At 42.0% G+C, this 21018-nt stretch overlaps 1 protein-coding gene across 4 annotated transcripts in view; it reads right to left on the bottom strand.

Moving 5' to 3' along the window:
- Nucleotides 1–21018, bottom strand: part of KCNU1 (potassium calcium-activated channel subfamily U member 1) — a 144703-nt gene that overhangs the window by 63215 nt on the left and 60470 nt on the right. For all 4 annotated transcript variants that reach the window (XM_081523437.1, XM_081523432.1, XM_081523433.1 and 1 more), the window contains one exon: nucleotides 11956–12064. In XM_081523437.1, coding sequence (XP_081379563.1) covers nucleotides 11956–12064 — 109 coding nt within the window. The remainder of the gene's footprint in view (nucleotides 1–11955; nucleotides 12065–21018) is intronic.

Genomic DNA, 21018 nt, shown 5'->3' on the forward strand with positions numbered 1-21018 from the left:
AAATTTCCATACCCATAAGTCCTAGGAGAATTTGACTTCATTTTTCTTAAAACCTGTCCACATATTCACAAAGAGGTTTTAAAAAAGGCTTTTATCCTTCTTTGATTACAGCCTTCTAAGCTAGTCAAACAGTCAGGGAGAGAAAGACAAGAATAATGAAAGGAATATGTTGAATTGTCCATGGCATTACTCTGACACTTTTATGAAGCCTAAAGCTATTTTGTCTTCTAGTTTTAAGTAATAAGAATAAAATATTGTTTGTTAATGTAAAGAACTCATTTATTCAATACATATCTGATGAATTATTCCTGTATAGGTAGACCTCAGGGATATTTTCTGGTTCAGTTTCAGACTACCACAATAAAGCAAGTATCACAAGAAGGCAAGTCACACTAATTTTTTGGTTTCCCAGGGATACAAAAGTTATGTTACTGTCATTTATTAAGTGTGTAATAGCATCATGTCTAAAAGGTGTGCATCCCTTAATTAAAAAATATTTTATTGATAAAAAATTCTAACCGTCATCTGAAACTCCAATGAGTTCTAATCTTTTGCTGCTAGAGGGTCCTGCCTTGATGCTGAGGGCAGCAGACTGATCAGGATGAAGGCAATCTGTTAAAATGAAGCAACAATGAAGCATTTCTCTGGAGCAGGCAATGCTGTTTGATGATATTTTACTCCCGGTAGAACTTCTTTCAAAATCGGAGTCAGTTCCCCCAAACCCTGCTGCTACTTTATCAACTAAGTTTATTTACTATTCTAAATCCTTTGTGGTCTTTTCAGCCATCTTCACCAGCAGTAGATTCCATCTCAAGAAACCACTTTCTTAGCTCACCCACAAGGAACAACTCCTCATTCATACTAGTCTATCATGAGACTGCAGCAATTCAGTTACATCTTCAGGATCCATTCTAATTCTAGTTCTCTTGCTCCTTCTATCACATCTGCAGTGAGTTTCTCCACTAGAGTCTTGAACCCCACAAAGTCATCCATGTGGGCTGGAATCAACTTCTTCCAACCTTGTGTTCATGTTGATATTTTGACCTCTTCCCATGACTTGTGAATGGCTTTAAGAATGGTGAATTCTTTCCAGAAGGCTTTCAATTTACTTCCCCCCAGATCCATCAAAGGAATCACTATGTATGGCAGCGACAGCCATACAAAATGTTTTTCCTAAATAACAAGACTTGGAAGTCAGAATGACTCCTTGATCCATGGGCTGCAGAGTGGATGTTGTGTGAGCAGGCATGAAGACAACATGAATCTTATTGTACATCCCCATCAGAGCTCTTGGGTGACCCAGGTGCGTTGTCAATGAGCAGAAATATTTTGAAAGAAATATTTTACTAATAAGTAGGTCTCCACAATGGAGGAAATACTCAGTAAACCATGGAAAAGAAATGCAAAAAAGCAAAATGGCTGTCGGAGGAGGCCTTACAAATAGCTGTGAAAAGAAGAGAAGCGAAAAGCAAAGGAGAAAAGGAAACATATTCCCATCTGAATGCAGAGTTCCAAAGAACAGCAAGGAGAGATAAGAAAGCATTCCTCAGTGATCAATGAAAAGAAACAGAGGAAAACAACAGAATGGGAATGACTAGAGATCTCTTCAAGAAGATTAGAGATATAAAGGGAACATTTCATGCAAAGATGGGCTCGATAAAGGACAGAAATGGTATGGACCTAACAGAAGCAGAAGATATTAAGAAGAGGTGGCAAGAATACACAGAAGAACTGTACAAAAAAGATCTTCACGACCCAGATAATCACGATGGTGATCACTCACCTAGAGCCAGACATCCTGGAATGTGAAGTCAAGTGGGCCTTAGAAAGCATCACTACGAACAAAGCTAGTGGAGGTGATGGAATTTCAGTTGAGCTATTTCAAATCCTGGAAGATGATGCTGTGAAAGTGCTCCACTCAATATGCCAGCAAATTTGGAAAAGTCAGCAGTGGCCATAGGACTGGAAAAGGTCAGTTTTCATCCCAATCCCAAAGAAAGGCAATGCCAAAGAATGCTCAAACTATTGCACAATTGCACTCATCTCACAGGCTAGTAAAGTAACGCTTAAAATTCTCCAAGCCAGGCTTCAGCAATACGTGAACTGTGAACTTCCAGATGTTCAAGCTGGTTTTAGAAAAGGCAGAGGAACCAGAGATCAAATTGCCAACATCCGCTGGGTCATCAAAAAAGCAAGAGAGTCCCAGAAAAACATCTACTTCTGCTTTATTGACTATGCCAAAGCCTTTGACTGTGTGGATCACAATAAACTGTGGAAAATTCTGAAAGAGATGGGAATACCAGACCATCTGACCTGCCTCTTGAGAAACCTGTATGCAGGTCAGGAAGCAACAGTTAGAACTGGACAGGGAAAAACAGACTAGTTCCAAATAGGAAAAGGAGTACGTCAAGGCTGTATATTGTCCCCCTGCTTATTTAACTTCAATGCAGAGTACATCATGAGAAACGCTGGGCTGGAGGAAGCACAAGCTGGAATCAAGATTGGCAGTAGAAATATCAATAACCTCAGATATGCAGATGACACCACCCTTATGGCAGAAAGTGAAGAAGAACTAAAGAGCTTCTTGATGAAAGTGAAAGAGGAGAGTGAAAAAGTTGGCTTAAAGCTCAACATTCAGAAAACTAAGATCATGGCATCTGGTCCCATCACTTCATGGGAAATAGATGGGAGAACAGTGGAAACAGTGTCAGACTTTATTTTTGGGGGCTCCAAAATCACTGCAGATGGTGATTGCAGCCATGAAATTAAAAGACGCTTACTCCTTGGAAGGAAAGTTATGACCAACCTAGACAGCATATTAAAAAGCAGACACATCACTTTGCCAATAAATGTCCGTCTAGTCAAGGCTATGGTTTTTCCAGTGGTTATGTATGGATGTGAGAGTTGGACTATAAATAAAGCTGAGCGCTGAAGAATTGATGCTTTTGAACTGTGGTATTGGAGAAGACTCTTGAGAGTCCCTTGGACTGCAAGGAGATCCAACCAGTCCATCCTAAAGGAGATCAGCCCTGGGTGTTCATTGGAACGACTGATGTTGAAGCTGAAACTTCAATACTTTGGACACTTCATGCGAAGAGTTGACTCATTGGAAAAGACCCTGATGCTGGGAAGGACTGGGGGCAGGAAGAGAAGGGGACGACAGACGATGAGATGGCTGGATGGCATCACCGACTCTATGGACATGAGTTTGGGTAAACTCCGTGAGTTGGTGATGGACAGGGAGGCCTGGCGTGCTGTGATTCATAGGGTCGCAAAGAGTCAGACACGACTCAGCGACTGAACTGAACTGAACTGAAAGAGATGTGTTGCCATCCAGGCTTTGTTGTTCCATTTAAAGAGCACTGGTAGGGTAGATTTAGCATAATTTTCATGCTAAAAGACCTTAGGATTTTCAGAACAGTCAATGAGATTTATCATTAACTTAGAGTCACCAGCTGCCTTAGACCCTAACAAGTCAGCCTGTCCTTTGAAGCTTTGAAACCAGTTTGACTTCTCCCCTCCAGCTATCAAAGTACTAGGGCATCTTCTTCCAATATATATATAATTATTTCATCCACACTGAAAATCTGTCATTTAGTGCATTCACCTTCATGAATTATCTTGGCTAGATTTTCTGGATGTCTTCCTGCAACTTCTACATCATCACTTGCTGCTTCACCTTGCACTTTATGGGATGGAGATGGCTTATTTCCTTAAACCTCATGAACTAACCTCTGTTGGCTTCAAACTTCTTCTGCAGGTTCCTCACCTCTCTCAGCCTTCAAAGAATGGAGGGGAATTCTGGATTAGGCTTTAGCTTAAAGGAATGCTGTGGCCGGTTTGATTTTCTATCCAGACCACTAAAACTTTCTCCGTATCAGCAATGAGGCTGTTTCACTTTCTTATCAACTGTGTGTTCACAGGGATAGCACGTTTAATTTTTTTCAAGAACTTTTCCTTTGCATTCACAACTTGACATTTGGCACAAGAGGCTTGGCTTTTTCCCTGTCTCTGTCTCCCTCACTAATTTTAATAATTTCTGGGTTTTGATTTCAGGTGAGAGATGCATGGCTCTTCCTTTCACTTGAACCCTTAGAGGCCATTGTAGGGTTATTAATGGGTCTAATTTCAATATTGCTGTGTCTCAGGGAAAGGGAGGCCCGAGGAGAGGGTGAGAGATGAGGGGACAGCTGGTCAGTGGGACAGTCAGAACACACACGTTTATCAATTAGGTTCACAGTCTTATTGGTTGAGGTTCATGGTGCCCCAATTACAATAGCAGCATCAAAGACCACTAATCACAGATCAGTACAACAAAATAATAATAGAAAACTTAGAAATATTACAAAAATTATCAAAATGAGATACAAAGTAGGCAAATGCTATTGGAAGAATAGCACCAATCCACTTTGGTGCTAGGTGGCCACAGGCCTTCAATTTGTCAAAAAAAAAAAAAAAAAGAGAGAGAGAGAAAGAGAGAAAAAAAAAAGCAGTATATACAAAGCACAGTTAAAATATGCTTGTCTGTATTGTACTTTGCTAGAGTCCTGGCACACTGCAAGAAGTCAGATTTTCACCAATAGATCTGAGACAAGAACTAGAAAGGCACTGTTTAGAAATTCCAAAAGGACGAATCTACTCATTCTTCTCAAATTCTTATTCTTTTATTCCCTGAAATGCTCTTTCATCTATCTTTGACACTCAGGCTCATGATGCTTCAGTTCAGTTCAGTCACTCAGCCATGTCTGACTATTTGTGACCCCATGGACTGCAGCACGCCAGGATTCCCTGTCCATCACCAACTCCCAGAGCTTACTCAAACTCATGTCCAATGAGTCAGTGATGCCATCCAACCATCTCATCCTCTGTCGTCCCCTTCTCCTCCTGCCTTCAATTTTTTCCAGCATCAGGGTCTTTTCAAATGAGTTGGTTCTTCATGTCAGGTGGCCAAAGTATTGGAGTTTCAGCTCCAGCATCAGTCCTTACAATGAATATTCAGGACTGATCTCCTTTAGGATGGACTGGTTGGATCTCCTTGCAGTCCAAGGGACTCTCAAGAGTCTTCTCCAACACCACAGTTCAAAAGCATCAATTCTTCGATGCTCAGCTTTCTTCATAGTCCAACTCTTACAACCATACATGACTACTAGAAAAATCACAGCTTTTACTAGATGGACCTTTGTTGGCAAAGTGATGTCTCTGCTTTTTAATATGCTGTCTAGGTTGGTCATAACTTTTCTTCCAAAGAGCAAGTGTCTCTTAATTTGCTTAAATATATCATTTCTAGATGTGTCTGTGTCTATCTTTACCCCTACTCCAGTATCTATACCTATAATTGAACACAGATGTATTTGTACCACTGTTTTTTTTTTAACTTTTTATTGATACTTGATGAAGCTGCTTATTAAACTTCATGGCCAAAATACACCCCTGCTAGTGATTTCTATGTATCAATTGGATATCAATTGAAATGAGGAAGGCATCTTTAGAGGTTCTAAAACATAAGGCAGAAAACCAGAGGACTGGGAACATAAGAGCTACCTGGCCTCTGAAGAAAGGTAATTCTGGGAGATGAAATGCTGGCTACACAGTACTAAGCAGGTATGGATTTCTAGAAGGTGATGTGAAATCCTACAGTAAGGGAATAGTCAACAAGCATGTATGAAGGAAAGAAGCAAAGAATGCTTCTGATTTACCAGTTATGGGCCATAGTTTATGGGTCATATTTTATGTAAACATAAAAGTCTGTGCCTGTCTAGAGGGAAAGTTATTTTAAAAGCTTAATATGGACAAAAGGGAAAGAAGTACCTACTCAGATAATCTCACTTGGTTAGCTTTGCAGAAATATCAGACAAGGTGTGGAGAGAGAAGAACCACATATGGTGTTTCGTATCCAAGCTCCTTCCCCTGGAAAGACCCTGGAAGCTGGTCTTCAGTAGGAATTCAGACACCACTGATGTTAAAGGATGGCATTTCTCTTGTCTGGATCATTTGAAGCACAGAATTCAATAAATGTGAAGAGCTAAGACTAGAAAGAGAGGAAGGGCCCAGTTTCCTTGTGTATGTGTGTGTGTGTGTGTGTGTGTGTGTGTGTGTGTGTGTGTGCACGTGTGTGCGTGTGTGTAGGGGCATGGTACCTGAAAGTGAAAAGCTGTAGGGACAGACATCCTAGGAGCCATGGCGGGCAGAGTATGCATTGGCCATCCTGATGGACTATAATTTGCTGAGAACCTGAAGGCTGCTGTGGGATTAGCTGGAAGACCCTGGGAAAGAGCCAAGGAAGGAGCTGGAAGCACCACGGAAAGAGTGTTCTAGAGGGGACATGGCAAGCAACCGACAGACTTGAGCAAAGCAAAATGAGTGTGCCCATGGGAAGTACCACATCACAGACCTTCACTGGAAACCTTGATGACATGCTCTGCTAAGCAGATAGTCTATGGCTGGTGGGCCATAGACAGTGCGTGAAATTTGGGAAGATCTTAAACTTCAAGCCCTTCCCCCTTGAAGGAGAAAGAAACTAGTTGCAAAAGCACGAAAATCTACGAGCCAGGGAAACGAAGGCAGGGGGAAGTGGGAGGGGGAAGGGGCAGAATCTTGGCAAAGGAACCCTTTTTCACTTGCTCGATTTTTGCTACAATCCTCACAACATTTCAATTCGGTTCTGAGGTTATCTCTGCTTTGCAGATGAAGAAACTGATGGAGGGCTCAGGCCTGCCGTGGGGCAACGCTCACTTGCCTTAAAGAGCTAAGGCTGGGCTGGCCGTGTGGACACAGAAAGACAAAATAACGTGCATGGCCTCTGATATCTCTAAAAAGACATGGAGCGCATGAAGACAAAGCTGATAGTATTAATAGGACGTTAGCCACAGGTTTCACAGAGACAAAATGGAAAGGGAAGTTGGTGGAAACTTATTTGGGTTTCAACAGCATCTGTAAGATTTGAATAAGGCAGACCCAGAAGGAGGGCTTCTACGGAAGGGCCAATAGTCCCAAAGAAGACAAATCTTTCCATTAGAATTGGCCTCCTCTCCTGACCCAGATCCATCACACATTGCTTGAAAATTTCTACCTCTCCTTGTTTCAATGAGCAGCTATCTATCCATGTCCACTTGAGTTTATAAAACCCAACTTTTTAAAATACTGACTTAGTGTGGTTATTCTGCAACTGGTCAGTCACAACATAATACGAGTTAGTATCCAAAACATTTGTATCCAAATGTTTTCTTTCTAATATCCAGTCAAAGCCAGTTTTCCTGGAAAAGTGAATTTTGATAGAGACAGAGAATAATCAGTATTGGGTTTGATCTCTGTGTCGGGAAGGAGGAAATGGCAACCCACTTCAGTATTCTTGCCTGGAAAATCCCATGGACAGAGGAGCCTGGCGGGCTATAGTCCATGGGGTCGCAGAGAGTTGGGCACACCTGAGCAGGCACAGACATCATAGTTGTCATGTGCAACAGCAAAATGGACAGAACTCTCCGAAGCTCACCCAAGCGGGGTGGCCACGGGAAAGAAATCAGAAGTGAAGGCAAAGGGGGTCCAAGAGGGATTGGTATGCATTTCTATCTATCACCACATTGTGCATAGGTCTCATCTTTTCACTCTGAAAGGAACAAAGGAAATATTCACCTTCCCCCTTTTCAAATCACATGACCCCTTGGTTTAAGGCCAGTTTCCCTGGTACCTTAGCTGGTAAAGAATCCGCCTGCAAGGACGCAGAAGAACACAACTAGTATTTGTCTATTTGCTCAACAAACCATATTTATCTACCATCTATTAAACAGACTTTTGTGTGCTAGTCTGGGATCTGAACTGCTATTTATGACATTGCTTACTGTTGCTTTTTCTGTGGGGAAAGAAAGACACCAGGGATACAATGAAATATCGAACTATAACTTTTGAGTATGTTAAAGCTGTTTGAACTGCCTCGAGGACTAAGAATAGAAGACAGTATTTTCTGAACTTACCAGAAAACCCACTGGTGGTCTGAAGATTCCATCTTTAAAAACACCAACCCCACGGTCAGCAAACCTATAAATAACTGTATGCTGTTTTGGAAATGTGCATGTAATACTACTAAGGAAATGTGCATGTAATACTACTAACACATCAAAAATGGGTCACACGTTGCACCTATCACACATTTTATATTATTTCCCCAATAAGGCCTACTCACCTCTATTAAGCCATCAAGTCTATTTTACCACTGGTGGTTGTTTCTCAGGACATATGTTTGCTAGCTTGCTGGTTGGAATTATCTTTGCCCTACAAAAACAAGAACCACAACAAAACCCCCCAAACCAGAAAACAAAACCCACTCTATCTTGTAGTCCTAACTGGGAGCAAGATGTGTTGTGGATCCCATTAACACTGGATTTCAATCAACTGAGTTGACTACTCCCTTGATGAAATATCACAGAAAATTCACCCACAAATGGCATTTATCTATCGACATGCATACAGCCATCTATTCAGCAGTGTGTATTTGATCAGTTTCTTAAGCTCCGTAATTCATGAGAATTTGTCTTGATTTTTAATTAAGAGGTGGAAGATGATTAAGCATCATCTTTAGAGATAATCTGGATGGGACACTATCACTATCCTTGACCTTCTTTAGATGTAATCAGGAACCCCCAGTCATATAGAGGGCTGATGGGTCCAGTCTGCAGATGGGCCAGGCCATGTGGACTAATTCTCCTCTTTTAAAAATTGGGGACATATGTATACCTATGACTGATAGGTATACAGTCACACACGCATGCTAATGTGTGGCAGAAACTAACACTACATTGTAAAGCAATTATCCTCCAATTAAAAATAAAAAAACATTATTGGAGTATAGTTGATTTATAATGTGTTAGTTTCAGGTATACAGCAAAGTAAATATATATGCACACACACATAGATTGGCTCTTTTTAAAAAATTTTTCCCTATAGGTTATGAATTTTACATATATTTTACATATAGTGTGTATATGTCAGTCCCAATTTATCCCCTTCCCTTATCCCCTGGTAACCGTAAGTTTGTTTTCTATATCCATGGCTCTACTTCAGTTTTGTAAATAAGTTCATTTGTAACCTTTTTTCAGAGCCCACATATAAGTGACGTCATATGATACTTGTCTTTCTGTGCCTGACTTACTTCACTCAGTATGGGAATCTCTAGGTCCATCCATGTTGCTGCAAATGGCATTATTTTATTCTTTTTATGGCTGAGTAATATTCCATTATATATATATATATATATATACCACATCTTTTTTATCCATTCCTTTGTTGATGCACATTTATGTGGCTTCCATGTCCTGATTATTGTAAATACTGCTGCAATGAACACTGGGGTGCATGTACCTTTTTGAATTATGGTTTTCTCCTGGTTGCCCAGGAGTAGGATTGCTAGGTCTTATGGTCGTCCTATTTTTAGTTTTTAAAGGAGTCTCCATACTGTTTTCCATAGTGGTTGTACCAATTTAAATTCCCACCAACAGTGGAGAAGGGTTCAATTTTCTCCACACACTCTCTAGCATTATTTGTTTGTATATTTTCTGATGATGGCCATTCTGACTGGTGTGAGCTGATATCCCATTGTAGTTTTGATCTGCATTTCTCTAATAATTAGTTAAAAATTTCCTTTTAGATGCCTGCTTTACATAATTTCCTTATTTATCACAGATAATAAAGAAATTAAAGACAATGGAGAAAACATCTATGATTCTGTCCTTATAGCTGTGTTAAAGAATGGTGGGAAAAGTCAGTGAAACTCAATGGCTGAAATTGGATTTTCTGTGGGTTCTCATTATCCACAACTTGCCAATTCTCTTGTATCACAGAGAAGACACAGGAAAGAATAAATGAAAGTATAAACATGGTTGGAGCATTTTATGTGTTGTCACATATGTTGTCTTTACAGTCACAGATTGGAATTACGTTTTTGCAACAGCTTTGCATTAACACAAGTGTAACATACACACATATATTCACACGTGGGCAATACCAACAACCAAGAGTGTATTCTTGAGAAATCTGAGACATTGTTCCTCACTCTATCATACATTCCCACCTCTAGTCAGGCTACTCAGACACGGAGGGGTCCACGTGTTCCCCACGACTGGCCTGTGTCACGTCTGTCACAGGAATCGAGATCCCATGCTCTTATCTTTCTCCCAATCCCACCCCACTTCCTACAGGAAACACTTTGGAACAATCCACCCAGCCTCCACTGACCTCTTCCTCCTTGACCTCTTGCCAGCATCATCAGTGTAGCCCTGGAAGGGATGCTACCTTATTTGGCCTCAAATTAATTTATCTGAATTCATCTGGTATACCCAACTAGGTTGCACGGGGGCTGAAACATGATTTCTGCATCTAACAACACACCCAGCAGAGTGCCTACTTAGCACACAGAGCTATTCAATGCATAGTACGTTACCAACCATTTTAAAAGGAAAAGGGGGAGTTCCCTGGCAGTCCAGTGGGTAGGACTTTGCACTTTCATTGCTATGGTCCTGAGTTCCATCCCTGGTCAGGGAACTAAGATCCTGCAAACCACGTGGTGAGACCAAAAAAGGCAGAGAACTATCTACAAATGCCACTGCTAGCTTGTGAATGTGAATGAGGCAAAATTTCTGAAATTCCATAGAACTTTTCCTCCAAAAAGTTTATAATCCTTTCATGTAGATTATCTCACTTAGGTTTCACAAAATCCTGGAATAGAAGGCAATAGAATAGAAGAACAGAGAATCTAATTTCTAGACTTTTATGTTCGTCTCAGAAAGCACACCACCGAGAAGCGGCACCTACAGGGCTCAGATGCCTGACACCTGCCTCACCTGCTGGACAGGTACAGCAAAACCTCTGTTAACCAGACCCATCCATCCAGAATCCTCCATTAAACAGAAACTAGACCCCTCATGCATTAAAAGAAAGACATGAATTATAGCAAAATAAGATTAAGGATTTATTTCAAAATCCACATCCTTGGAGGGCTCTGCACCTACCATGTATGCAGTCCAATTTCATACACCTTCCCAGATACACGAACTGATCATTGCAATAATATGGGACATTTAACAAATGCTTACTCTTAGCCAGGAATCAAGTAAAGTGTTTTAAATATCTCATCTCATTCAGTCATTACAAAGAATGACTTAGGGTCTTCATCACTATTATACTCACTTAAATCAGAACTGAGACACCAAGAAGTAAAGCAACTTGCTCAAGATCACACAGCTTAGGACCAGTGTTTGCCCTTAAAATTGTGTGATGCCACAGCACAATTTCTATGCTCTGAAGAAAATGTAATATTTACTCACAGCCGATGACAATTCTCAATCGTGAAAGATTTTCCTGGTATATTACAGCTACTAAGTTGAAACGTTGCCAATACACTACAGAGTTATTCACAATAAAATCGGGGGTGATAGAACTTTTACATCAACCCTCTATTTAAAAATTAACTAAACAGATCACACACTCTTCATCTACAACCCTGAATTTGGCTTAATCAGGGTTTTCATGGACTAAAGAGATGTAGGAATCTGAGTAGGGGAGGGAAAATTTATTGGCCCTATTTTGCAGACCTAAAACCAAAGGCAATCTCATCATCAATTTGCTGAAAATAATGGTTGGATTAATAAGAGAAAAAAAAAAACTGGGAAAGAGCTCAAATCTTGCCCTGACACACATTTCCAGAGTACTTAGGGGTGATCTCAATGAAAACTGGGTGCATAACTTTTGGTTGCCATTGGTAAAAATTACTGGGACAATGCCGGGGACAGGTATATTTGCTTAGTTAAGTGATATTGGGAGAAGCTGGGATGAATTCATGTTGGTGAGGAACAACTGCATTAGTCAGGATAGGAGCTGATAAAGCTAATATTCCTGTTTAAGACAAATTTTTGTTGCCCAGCGATTCTTAAAAACTGATAGGGAACCAGGGTTCTCTGAGGCACTTACTTGGTGGTATTGCTCAAGTTGCTACAGAAGCTCATATGTGTTTCTGCGTAGGAGTCCTGGAGTCCACAGTATTCCTCCTGGCTGTTTCTCATCACCATGACCGTTGTCCCTGCAATGGCAGAGCCATCTTGGTGAGTTGGCATAACACCCCTTCATTCTGGACTATTCCTATTGACTGAGACAGCTCTACGTCCTTGACTAGGGAGAGGCTGAGAATTTCAAGCTATAGTCTAATTCTAAGAGGATGGTTTGTAGAGAGCTCTTTAATTTCCTTCTACAGAGTTAGAGAATGGGTGAAAATGATTGTGAAGGTGTTACTACCATATGGTCTGTTTAAAATAAGTACACATTGAGTACTTTCTTACCCATTCTGCACCTTTGTAATCCATCGCTCCTCCCATCTCACCCAAGAGGATAGCATTTGGGGAGCCTTCTGCTGCTAGCACAGTCTGCAGTCATTAGTGCGTACTAAGCTGCTTCAGTCATGTCCAGCTTTTTGCAACCCTATGGACTGTATCCTGCCAGACTCCTCTGTACATGTGATTGTCCAGGCAAGAATACTGGAGTGGATTGCCATGCCCTCCTCCAGGGAATCTTCCTGACACAGGGATTGTACCTGTGTCTCTTACATCTCCTGCATTGGCAGGCGGGTTCTTTGCCACTAGCATCACTACAGGCTCTAAGAAAAGATCTCAGCCAAGTCCCCTCCTCCCTCCCCAGATACTGGTCAGGCTGCAATTCATTGTCCTCCAATTCTGCCTCCTTTTACTTCATTTGTCCTTCAAGGCTTCCTTTCTTATTTTAACTTTGAAGGATCTTGATCTTCCATGGGCTATGTCACAAAACGGGTGAATTTCCACATTTGGAAACAACACAAAGGCAGATCACCTTCTCATCTGCAAAATGGGGATGAGAATGGGGCTTCAAAGGGGGGTTGAGGAGGAGGAACGCAAGGATGTGTGAGACATAATCATTAGATGAGCCACAGGAAGCTGCTTGGAGATGGAAAAAGCAAAAACCTGACATATGAGCCGTGACTCCTTCCTGCATCCACATGTTGATACTCCATCACGCCCCTCTTATTCCAGAGCAGAGATTTAACCTAGGAATCCTTTCAAAGCGCTGGGCTAGGAAGCCACGCTTGCTCAATAAGAATTAGCACATGGTACTGTGATGAAAAGCAGCATTCTAAAGGATACTGGAAGTTAAATGCTTTTCTATCATGATTCAAAAGCCCTGCATGATCTGCTTTCCTGAACCTGACTGCCAGATGATCGGAGATGGGGACATTGCCCGGGAAGAAGTTATCAAGGAGATGGACAAAGTCAAAGAAGAACCATCATGGGCACTCCTCCGCGGCCACCCACCTAAGTGGAGAAAGGATCCACATTTCCCCCTGGAAATCTAGGACTCTCCTGTACTGAGACTACTCAGAATGCAGAGTTCCTCTGGGATAATCCTTTAAGCCCACACCTCACCAGGTTTGGGACAATGGCAGACAGAACAAGCCACAGAAATATCCTACTATCCCTTTTCTTTTGATGTGATTCCTTCTGAGCCATGTTAATCTACAGAAAATATCAACTGAGTCAAAACACACTTTTGGAAGAAGAAGGACATCCTTTGCAGATGTGATCTGTCGGCTTAAGTCAGCAGTAATTGCGTCATACAGGTGTGCTAACAGCCAGGTTTGGGATAAGATCGCTCCCTGCCTGTAATCCTCAGAAAGCCTTCACTTTACATATGGAATTTTGATGGGGTTTTGAGGTTGACTCATGTTTCCTTATTCCTTGGTTACTTTTTTTGCCCTGGGCGGGAAAATGGCTTAGGAAGGGAACTTCTGAAGAAATATCTGAGTGAAGACTAGCGTTTTACCAACTGTCAGTCTTTAAAGGCTAGCCGGCTTAGTGCTCCTGATAGAAAGTGAGCTGTGGAATGTAAAAGGCAACATGCTGAAACTGGCTGGAGAACAATGGAACTTTCAGGAAGTCTCTGCTTTCTCAGAGTCTCACTCTCCAGCCAAGGACGTGTGCCAGGTATTAAACATAGGTGGGAGTGGGGTAGGTGGGTTCAGTGAGTACTAGGCATGGACCTCTCGAAATTTCTGCTAAATAAAACTTTGAATCTTCCCTTGTGTCCTTCTTGATAAAATCTCTCCTTGCTGCTGCTGCTGCTAAGTCACTTCAGTCGTGTCTGACTCTGTGTGACCCCATAGACGGCAGCCCACCAGGCTCCCCCGTCCCTGGAATTCTCCAGGCAAGAACACTGGAGTGGGTTGCCATTTCCTTCTCCAATGCATGAAAGTGAAAAGGGAAAGTGAAGTCGCTCAGTCGTGTCCAACTCTTCGCGACCCCATGGCCTTCAGCCTACCAGGCTCCTCCGTCCGTGGGATTTTCCAGGCAAGAGTCCTGGAGTGGGGTGCCATCGCCTTCTCGTAATCTCTCCTTAGAATACACAAATGATTTGCATAATGTTGGCAGCTTCCTGCATGGACACAGGGGCTGGAAGGCACAGTCTGCATAAGAATGGGTGGAGTCTCTAGCTGTGTGTTGTTGGCTCTGAAGGGAAAACAACTGGTCCACATGATCTCTTTGGTCCCTTCAAGTCGAAATTCTATAATCCTAATGAATTTCAAAAAGAGTCTGAAAGTGTTCTCTCTTCCAGGGGAGGCTGTTCAGAATGTGCAGCGATCTATTATTGCCTTTCCCCTCGGTTTCTTCGCTGCTTAAGCCATTTGGGGCGGGGGGAGCCCAGAATAAAATAAAACTGGGAAGCAAACCCCCCTTCTCTCAAGGCAGTAGACAAGCAATTGAGTTTTCTCTGATTTCACTTTCGAAGAGAGTTTGGCCACTTGATTTATTTATATTTTTATCTACAGCTGACAGTGTGAAAAAAATTATGTTTTCATATTTTTGGCAAGGGAAAATGAAACGAATTTTTGCCTAACGCTCCAACCTAAAGTCTTATTATGACTTCTTTTCTATGGATATTCTAAAGAAGGTTTCCTTATAAGCATTAGACATCAAAAAAGACATGGCATCTAAGATATCTAAGACCTGTGGGTGACTGAACAAAAAAATGAAAGCCCTGTGTAAGGCCAACATCTTGATTACCTTTCTCTCTTCCTCAAGAAATGATTCCTTGAGAATGACAGTCAAACATTCTCATGATAGAACTGCCTTTAAAACATGCCCCATACATGATTTCCATGTTGAGAACAATCATCTTACATCTTTCTATGTCCCTCAAATCTTACCAGAGTTCCAGTGAGTGAAAATAATTTCTGCCTTACTTGGCTGATTTTGAATCTGCTCCAATCTACTCAGTAGGTTCATTGTTAGAAAATTACATAATCTACTAGTCTTTGGGACACACCTAAGAAGTGATACCAGATCTTCCAGACAAGAAACACTGCTTTTAGGAGCTGCAGCGGCAGCAAGAGGACGAGCCGTCAAGCCCATGCCTTCCTCTTGCAAAAGGAGGGATAACATTCATCCATCTTTGATTTTTTATTTATATATCTGTTCATGATCAAAGCTTTAAGATTATTATAGCCATGAAAGATGGCATGGATTGGCTTGAAGAGAGGCTAGATACAGGGAAATCAGCAAGGATGCTATTGTAATCACTGGGATAAGAAATATGGAGAGGGCTATGGAGCAGGTGCGGAGAAGGAAATGGCAACCCACTCCAGTACTCTTGCCGGGAAACTCCCATGGACGGAGGAGCCTGCTGGGCTGCAGTCCATGGGGTCGCTAAGGGTCAGACATGACTGAGTGACTTCACTTTCACTTTTCACTTCCATGCATTGGAGAAGGAAATGGCAACCCACTCCAGTACTCTTGCCTGGAGAATCCCGGGGATGGGGGAGCCTGGTGGGCTACCGTCTGTGGGGTCGCACAGAGTCGGACACGACTGAAGCGACTTAGCAGCAGCAGCATGGAGCAGGTGGAGATGGACACAGAAGACTGCAGAAAAGGGAGCCCTATAGCCAACTGCAGGGTTGGCCACAAGAACAATGGCAACTGTCATGAGTATAGGAACACAAGATATTGGTGTGTGGTCTTGGTGGACTATTACTAGGTTGTTTTCCACTTTACTGGAATTGGGTGGACATATGATCCCTGACCCTGCTTTAGAGACGAAGAGTCAGTTGGGAACACCTGTGCTCTCTCCTACCTGCAGCCATTGGAGCTGCAGGAGAGCTCGGAAGACTTTTAGTCAAGCTAGAGAGATGAGCTGCTTGACTCATTACAGGGTGAGAACTCAGGCTTCTGGGTTTGGAAAGCTCATCCCTGGGGAACACGGGCTGGGCTGACTCCCTTCTTAAAGAGGTCAGTTAGTTTGGGATGCAGATGAAAAAGGTGACCCAAGGCCAAATCTAAAGAAAACTATGAAGTAGGGCAAATTTAAGTTAGGGCCTCCTGTTCAGAACGTTTCTCATCATTTCTGCCTGTCCCTGGGGGCTTCCCTGGTGGCTCCGAGTGCAAAGAATCCGCCTGCAATGTGAGAGACCGGAGTTCAATCCCTGAGTCGGGAAGAACCCCTGGAGAAGGGCATGGCAACACGCTCCCGTGTTCTTTTCTGGAGAATTCCATGGACAGAGGAGCCTGGAGGGCTATAGTCCATGGGGTCACACAGAGTTGGATACGACTGAGTGACAGTCACACCCCACACTGCCTGTCCCTGGCTCCGTTCACACTTTCTTTCCAATTTCCTCTTCCATCACTCCCCTCTTTTTTCTGGTGACTCCATCATGAACATTAACATTTTAAGGAGGAATATAAATTATCTCTAGGGGGTGGCGATTAGGGGAGTTTGGGCACGACTTTCCTAAGGCCCTCTCTCTCCACGCTATCACATCCAGAGAACCCCATGTGCCCCTCCCTGCCCTGGTTGGGGACCACCGTTCAAAAAATGAGGTATTAAGACAATTCAGTGCTGAAATGGCAGGCAGTGAACTGCACAGCTGGGGTTGGGAAAGTTTCTGCCCAGTAACTTATCTAATTACATAGGATTCCTCCTGCTCTGAGGGCTGGTCCTACCACGATCTTCATGCTTTGAATCCAAAAGACATTGAATAAGTATAACCTAACAGGACGTCTCTGCCAATTCTTATTTCCTCTGAATTTCATTGATGAGCAAAATAATGAGATTCTTTCTGAGTTTGTGTTCCCGTGGGTTCTGGGACTATTACTCTGTGTGTGCGTGTGTGCTAAGTCGCTTCAGTCTGTCTGACTCTTTGTGACCGTTTGGACTGTAGCCCACCAGGCTCCTCTGCCCATGGGATTCTCTAGGCAAGAATACTGGAGTGGGTTGCCACGCCCTCCTACAGGGGATCTTCCCAACCCAGGGACTGAACCCATGTCCCCTGCATTGACATGTGGGTACTTTACCACTAGCACCACCTGGGAAGCCCCTACCATATATGTAGTGCTTACTATTGGCCAGGAACTGGTCTTAGTGCTTTCTATATTAATATACTCAATTTGTAAACTCTTTATGTACTAATACTCTCATATAACCCTCTGAGACATGGAATATTATCGCCAAAAGATTATTTACAGAAATCTAAAGCATGCTGAGAGCTTAAATAATTTGCCTCAAGTCACACAGCTAAGAAGTGATCAGTGCAGTGGAGGAGGGATTATAAATCACAGAACATCAGAACTGAAATGGCCATGGTGGTGATGAAGACAGCTGAGTTTGGAAAGGAGGACACTGGGATCCCAGAAGTTGATGTGTCTCTTCTAAACCACAGCCAATTGGTGGCACAGCTGTGGTCAGAATTCAAGTCTGAATTCTCATTGAGTCCAGGAAGTGGAAGGGCTTCCAAGGTGACACCCATGCAGGAAACATAAGAGATGTGGGTTCAACCTCTGGGTCAGGAAGATGCCCTGGACGAGGGCATAGCAACCCACTCCAGTATTCTTGCCTGGAGAATCCCCTGTAGCCTGGTGGGCTACAGTCCAAGGGGTCAGGGTTGCAAAGAGTTGGACACAACTGAAGTGACTTAGAAGCACACACACATAGAAGGTTGAAGAAGTTGCTGGGGCCGAGTGAGCTTGATTAGCTCAGTGAAGAGATAATTCTGCAATGGGAGTGGACCAGGGATACACTTCATCTGACTCTGAAATGTAAAATATTCAACCTGAAATCTGTACTAACATGAAGTCGGTAAATTTTCTATTTTGTCATCTGTTGATACGTTCCTAAGTCCTTTTAGAAAGTTTAATCTCTGGGAGAATTTCCAAGACATTATCATGATTTTTAAATATATAAGGCCTAGTAGTCCCCTTCTACAGTGATGTCCTCTCTGGCACATTTTTGGTTGGAACTAACTCTCCAGATTCATATTTAAATTCAAGTCCACTTCCCTGAACTGCCAGCCCCTGAGTGTTTAACGGTACTCTGCTGTCACCGTCTGGCAGGCTGAAGTAAGAACAGCTGGCTCACTCACTGCCAGTTACTTAAGAATCTTGGTACCAGATTAATGAGGATTGTCCTGGACGCAGGAGAAGTGGTGATGGAGGAATCGTAGGGAGCAAGAAGAAAAAAAAATGATCCCATTATGAGAAGAATGAAACGTTCTGGGGAAGATCAAACATCAGATTATAAACTGAAAGTTGTACTGATTCCCTAGACACTATAAATTACATGTTATAGAAGTGGATGAGATTTGGCATATCTACAAATATGAAGGCATAGCCCTTTTCTTTACACAAAAATCTCCCCAATTCATACTAGATCACTTAACTTCCTGCTTTAGAATATAACAAAACACACTTAAAAGACAGCGAAATAAAGGGGAAGTTATTCAATTTATAAAACACTTTTTTGTTTTGCAAAATGCCTCGCAGCACTACATGCATATGAGTGTGTATAATTGATTTGCAAAAGTTTGATTCGTACGGTGTTTATAGGGATATGTCTACTTCATGAAACCATGCTGAATTTTCATAAGGGATAACGATACATATAATGATATGATACTCAATGTGTTTTTTTTCTTACTCACACCTCTTTAATCGGATGTTTCTCCACTTAGTCAGCCTCAGCCATTGCCTCAAGGATGATTCATATTGTTACAGAATCCAAAAGAGCCAATGTTTAACTTTTGAATCCCAAACAGGCTCTTGAAGTCCTTTTGATTAACAGTATTCTTTAGACTCAAAATGTTCAGTTGCAAATTCTACAGGTAATAGAGATTTCAGGAAATGATACAGGAATAGCTACTTTCTATGCCCAATACTGTCTAAGATTTTCAAGAAAAAATCCAAAAAGTCAGAGAAAATAGACAGGATTAAGATAGAGCCTTTAGGCTGGAATGGAAGCAGAAAAGATCCATGAACCTGCTCCTCCATGAAACAGCAGTAACAAGTGAAAATCAAAACAAGCACACACACCCGAGCCTGATTAAAGTCTCTGGAAATTGTCCAGCAGGCAATCAGCAAATGAAGGCAATTTATTTAAAACATTATAACAAATCCCACAGTGTAAAGAGACCAAAAGAACATAAGGAATGAAAAGACTAGCAGTATAGGAAAATGTTGTGCCATGCACGGATGTGAGAGTTGGACCATAAAGAAGGCTGAGTGCTGAAGAATTGATACTTTTGAATTGTGATGCTGAGGAAGACTCTTGAGAGTCTCTGGGACTGAAAGGAGATCAAACCAGTCCATCCTAAAGGGAATCAACCCAGAAGATTCACTGGAAGGACTGATGCTGAAGCTGAAGTTCCAGTACTTTGGCTACCTGACGCGAAGAGCCAGCTCATTGGAAAAGACCCTGATGCTGGGAAAGATTAAGGGCAGAAGGAGAAGTGGGCGGCAGAGGATGAGATGACAGGACAGCATGACCGACTCAATGGACATGAGTTTGAGCAAACTCTGGGAGATAGTGAAGGACAGGGAAGACTGGCATCCATGGGGTCACAAAGAGTTAGACCCAACTCAGTGACTGAACAATGACAATAGGAAAAGGAGGCTTTGTAGACCTCAAGACCAGAGGCTAAAAACTACAGTAAAAGGTACCACCTCACACTGGTCAGAATGGCCATCATCAAAAAGTCTACAAATAATAAATGCTGGAGCGGGTGTGGAGAAAAGGAAACCCTCCTACACTGTTGGTGGGAATGTAAATCGGTACAGCCACTATGGAGAACAGTATGGAGGTTCCTTAAAAAACTAAACATAGGGCTACTACAGGATCCTTCAATCCCACTCTGGGCATATATCCAGAGAAAACCATAATTTGAAGAGATACCCACACTCCAAACTTAACAGCAGCACTATTTATAAGAGACTAGTCATGGAAGCAAACTAAATATCTATTGACAGAAGGATGTATAAAGAAGATGTGGTAAATATATGCAATGGAATATTACTCAGCCATAAAGAAGAATGGAATGATGCCATTTGCAGCAACATGGGTGGACCTAGGGATTATTACACTAAGTGAATTAAGTCAAATAGAGAAAGACAAATATCATATGATATCACTTGTAGGTAGAATCTGGCAAAAAAAAATGATACAAATGAACTTATTTGAAAAACTGAAATAGAGTCACAGACATAGAAAGCAAACTAATGGTTACCAAAGGGGAAAGGTGGGGAAGAGAGATAAATTTGGAATTTGAAAGTAACATACACAAACTACCATACATAAAATAGATAAAATGAGGACCTACTGTATAGCACAGGAAACTATACTCAATACTCTGTAATAGCCTATATGGGAAAAGAATCTGAAAAGACGTGTGTGTGTGCGTGTGTGTGCGCGTGTGTGTGTGTGTGTTTGAATCACTTTGCTATACACCTGAAACTAACACTGTAAATCAACTATACGTCAATAAAAGATAATTTTTTAAAAGAAAATTCTATCTGGGAAAAAAAAAAGTCTAGAAGCTATGGCAGGGATGATGGATCTCAGCAACAAACAACAGAAGGTGACCTAAATCCAGGAGGAACAGTCACTCATTGCTGATGCAGAGGCCACAGAAGCGGACATATACAGAGCTCGGGAACCAGTAAGGACTCTCATCGCAGGATGCCCCTGTCCATG

This window comes from Giraffa tippelskirchi, chromosome 8 (genome assembly GCF_054371585.1).
Source record: "Giraffa tippelskirchi isolate mGirTip1 chromosome 8, T2T-mGirTip1v1.2.pri, whole genome shotgun sequence".
NCBI classification, from domain to species: Eukaryota; Metazoa; Chordata; class Mammalia; order Artiodactyla; family Giraffidae; genus Giraffa; species Giraffa tippelskirchi.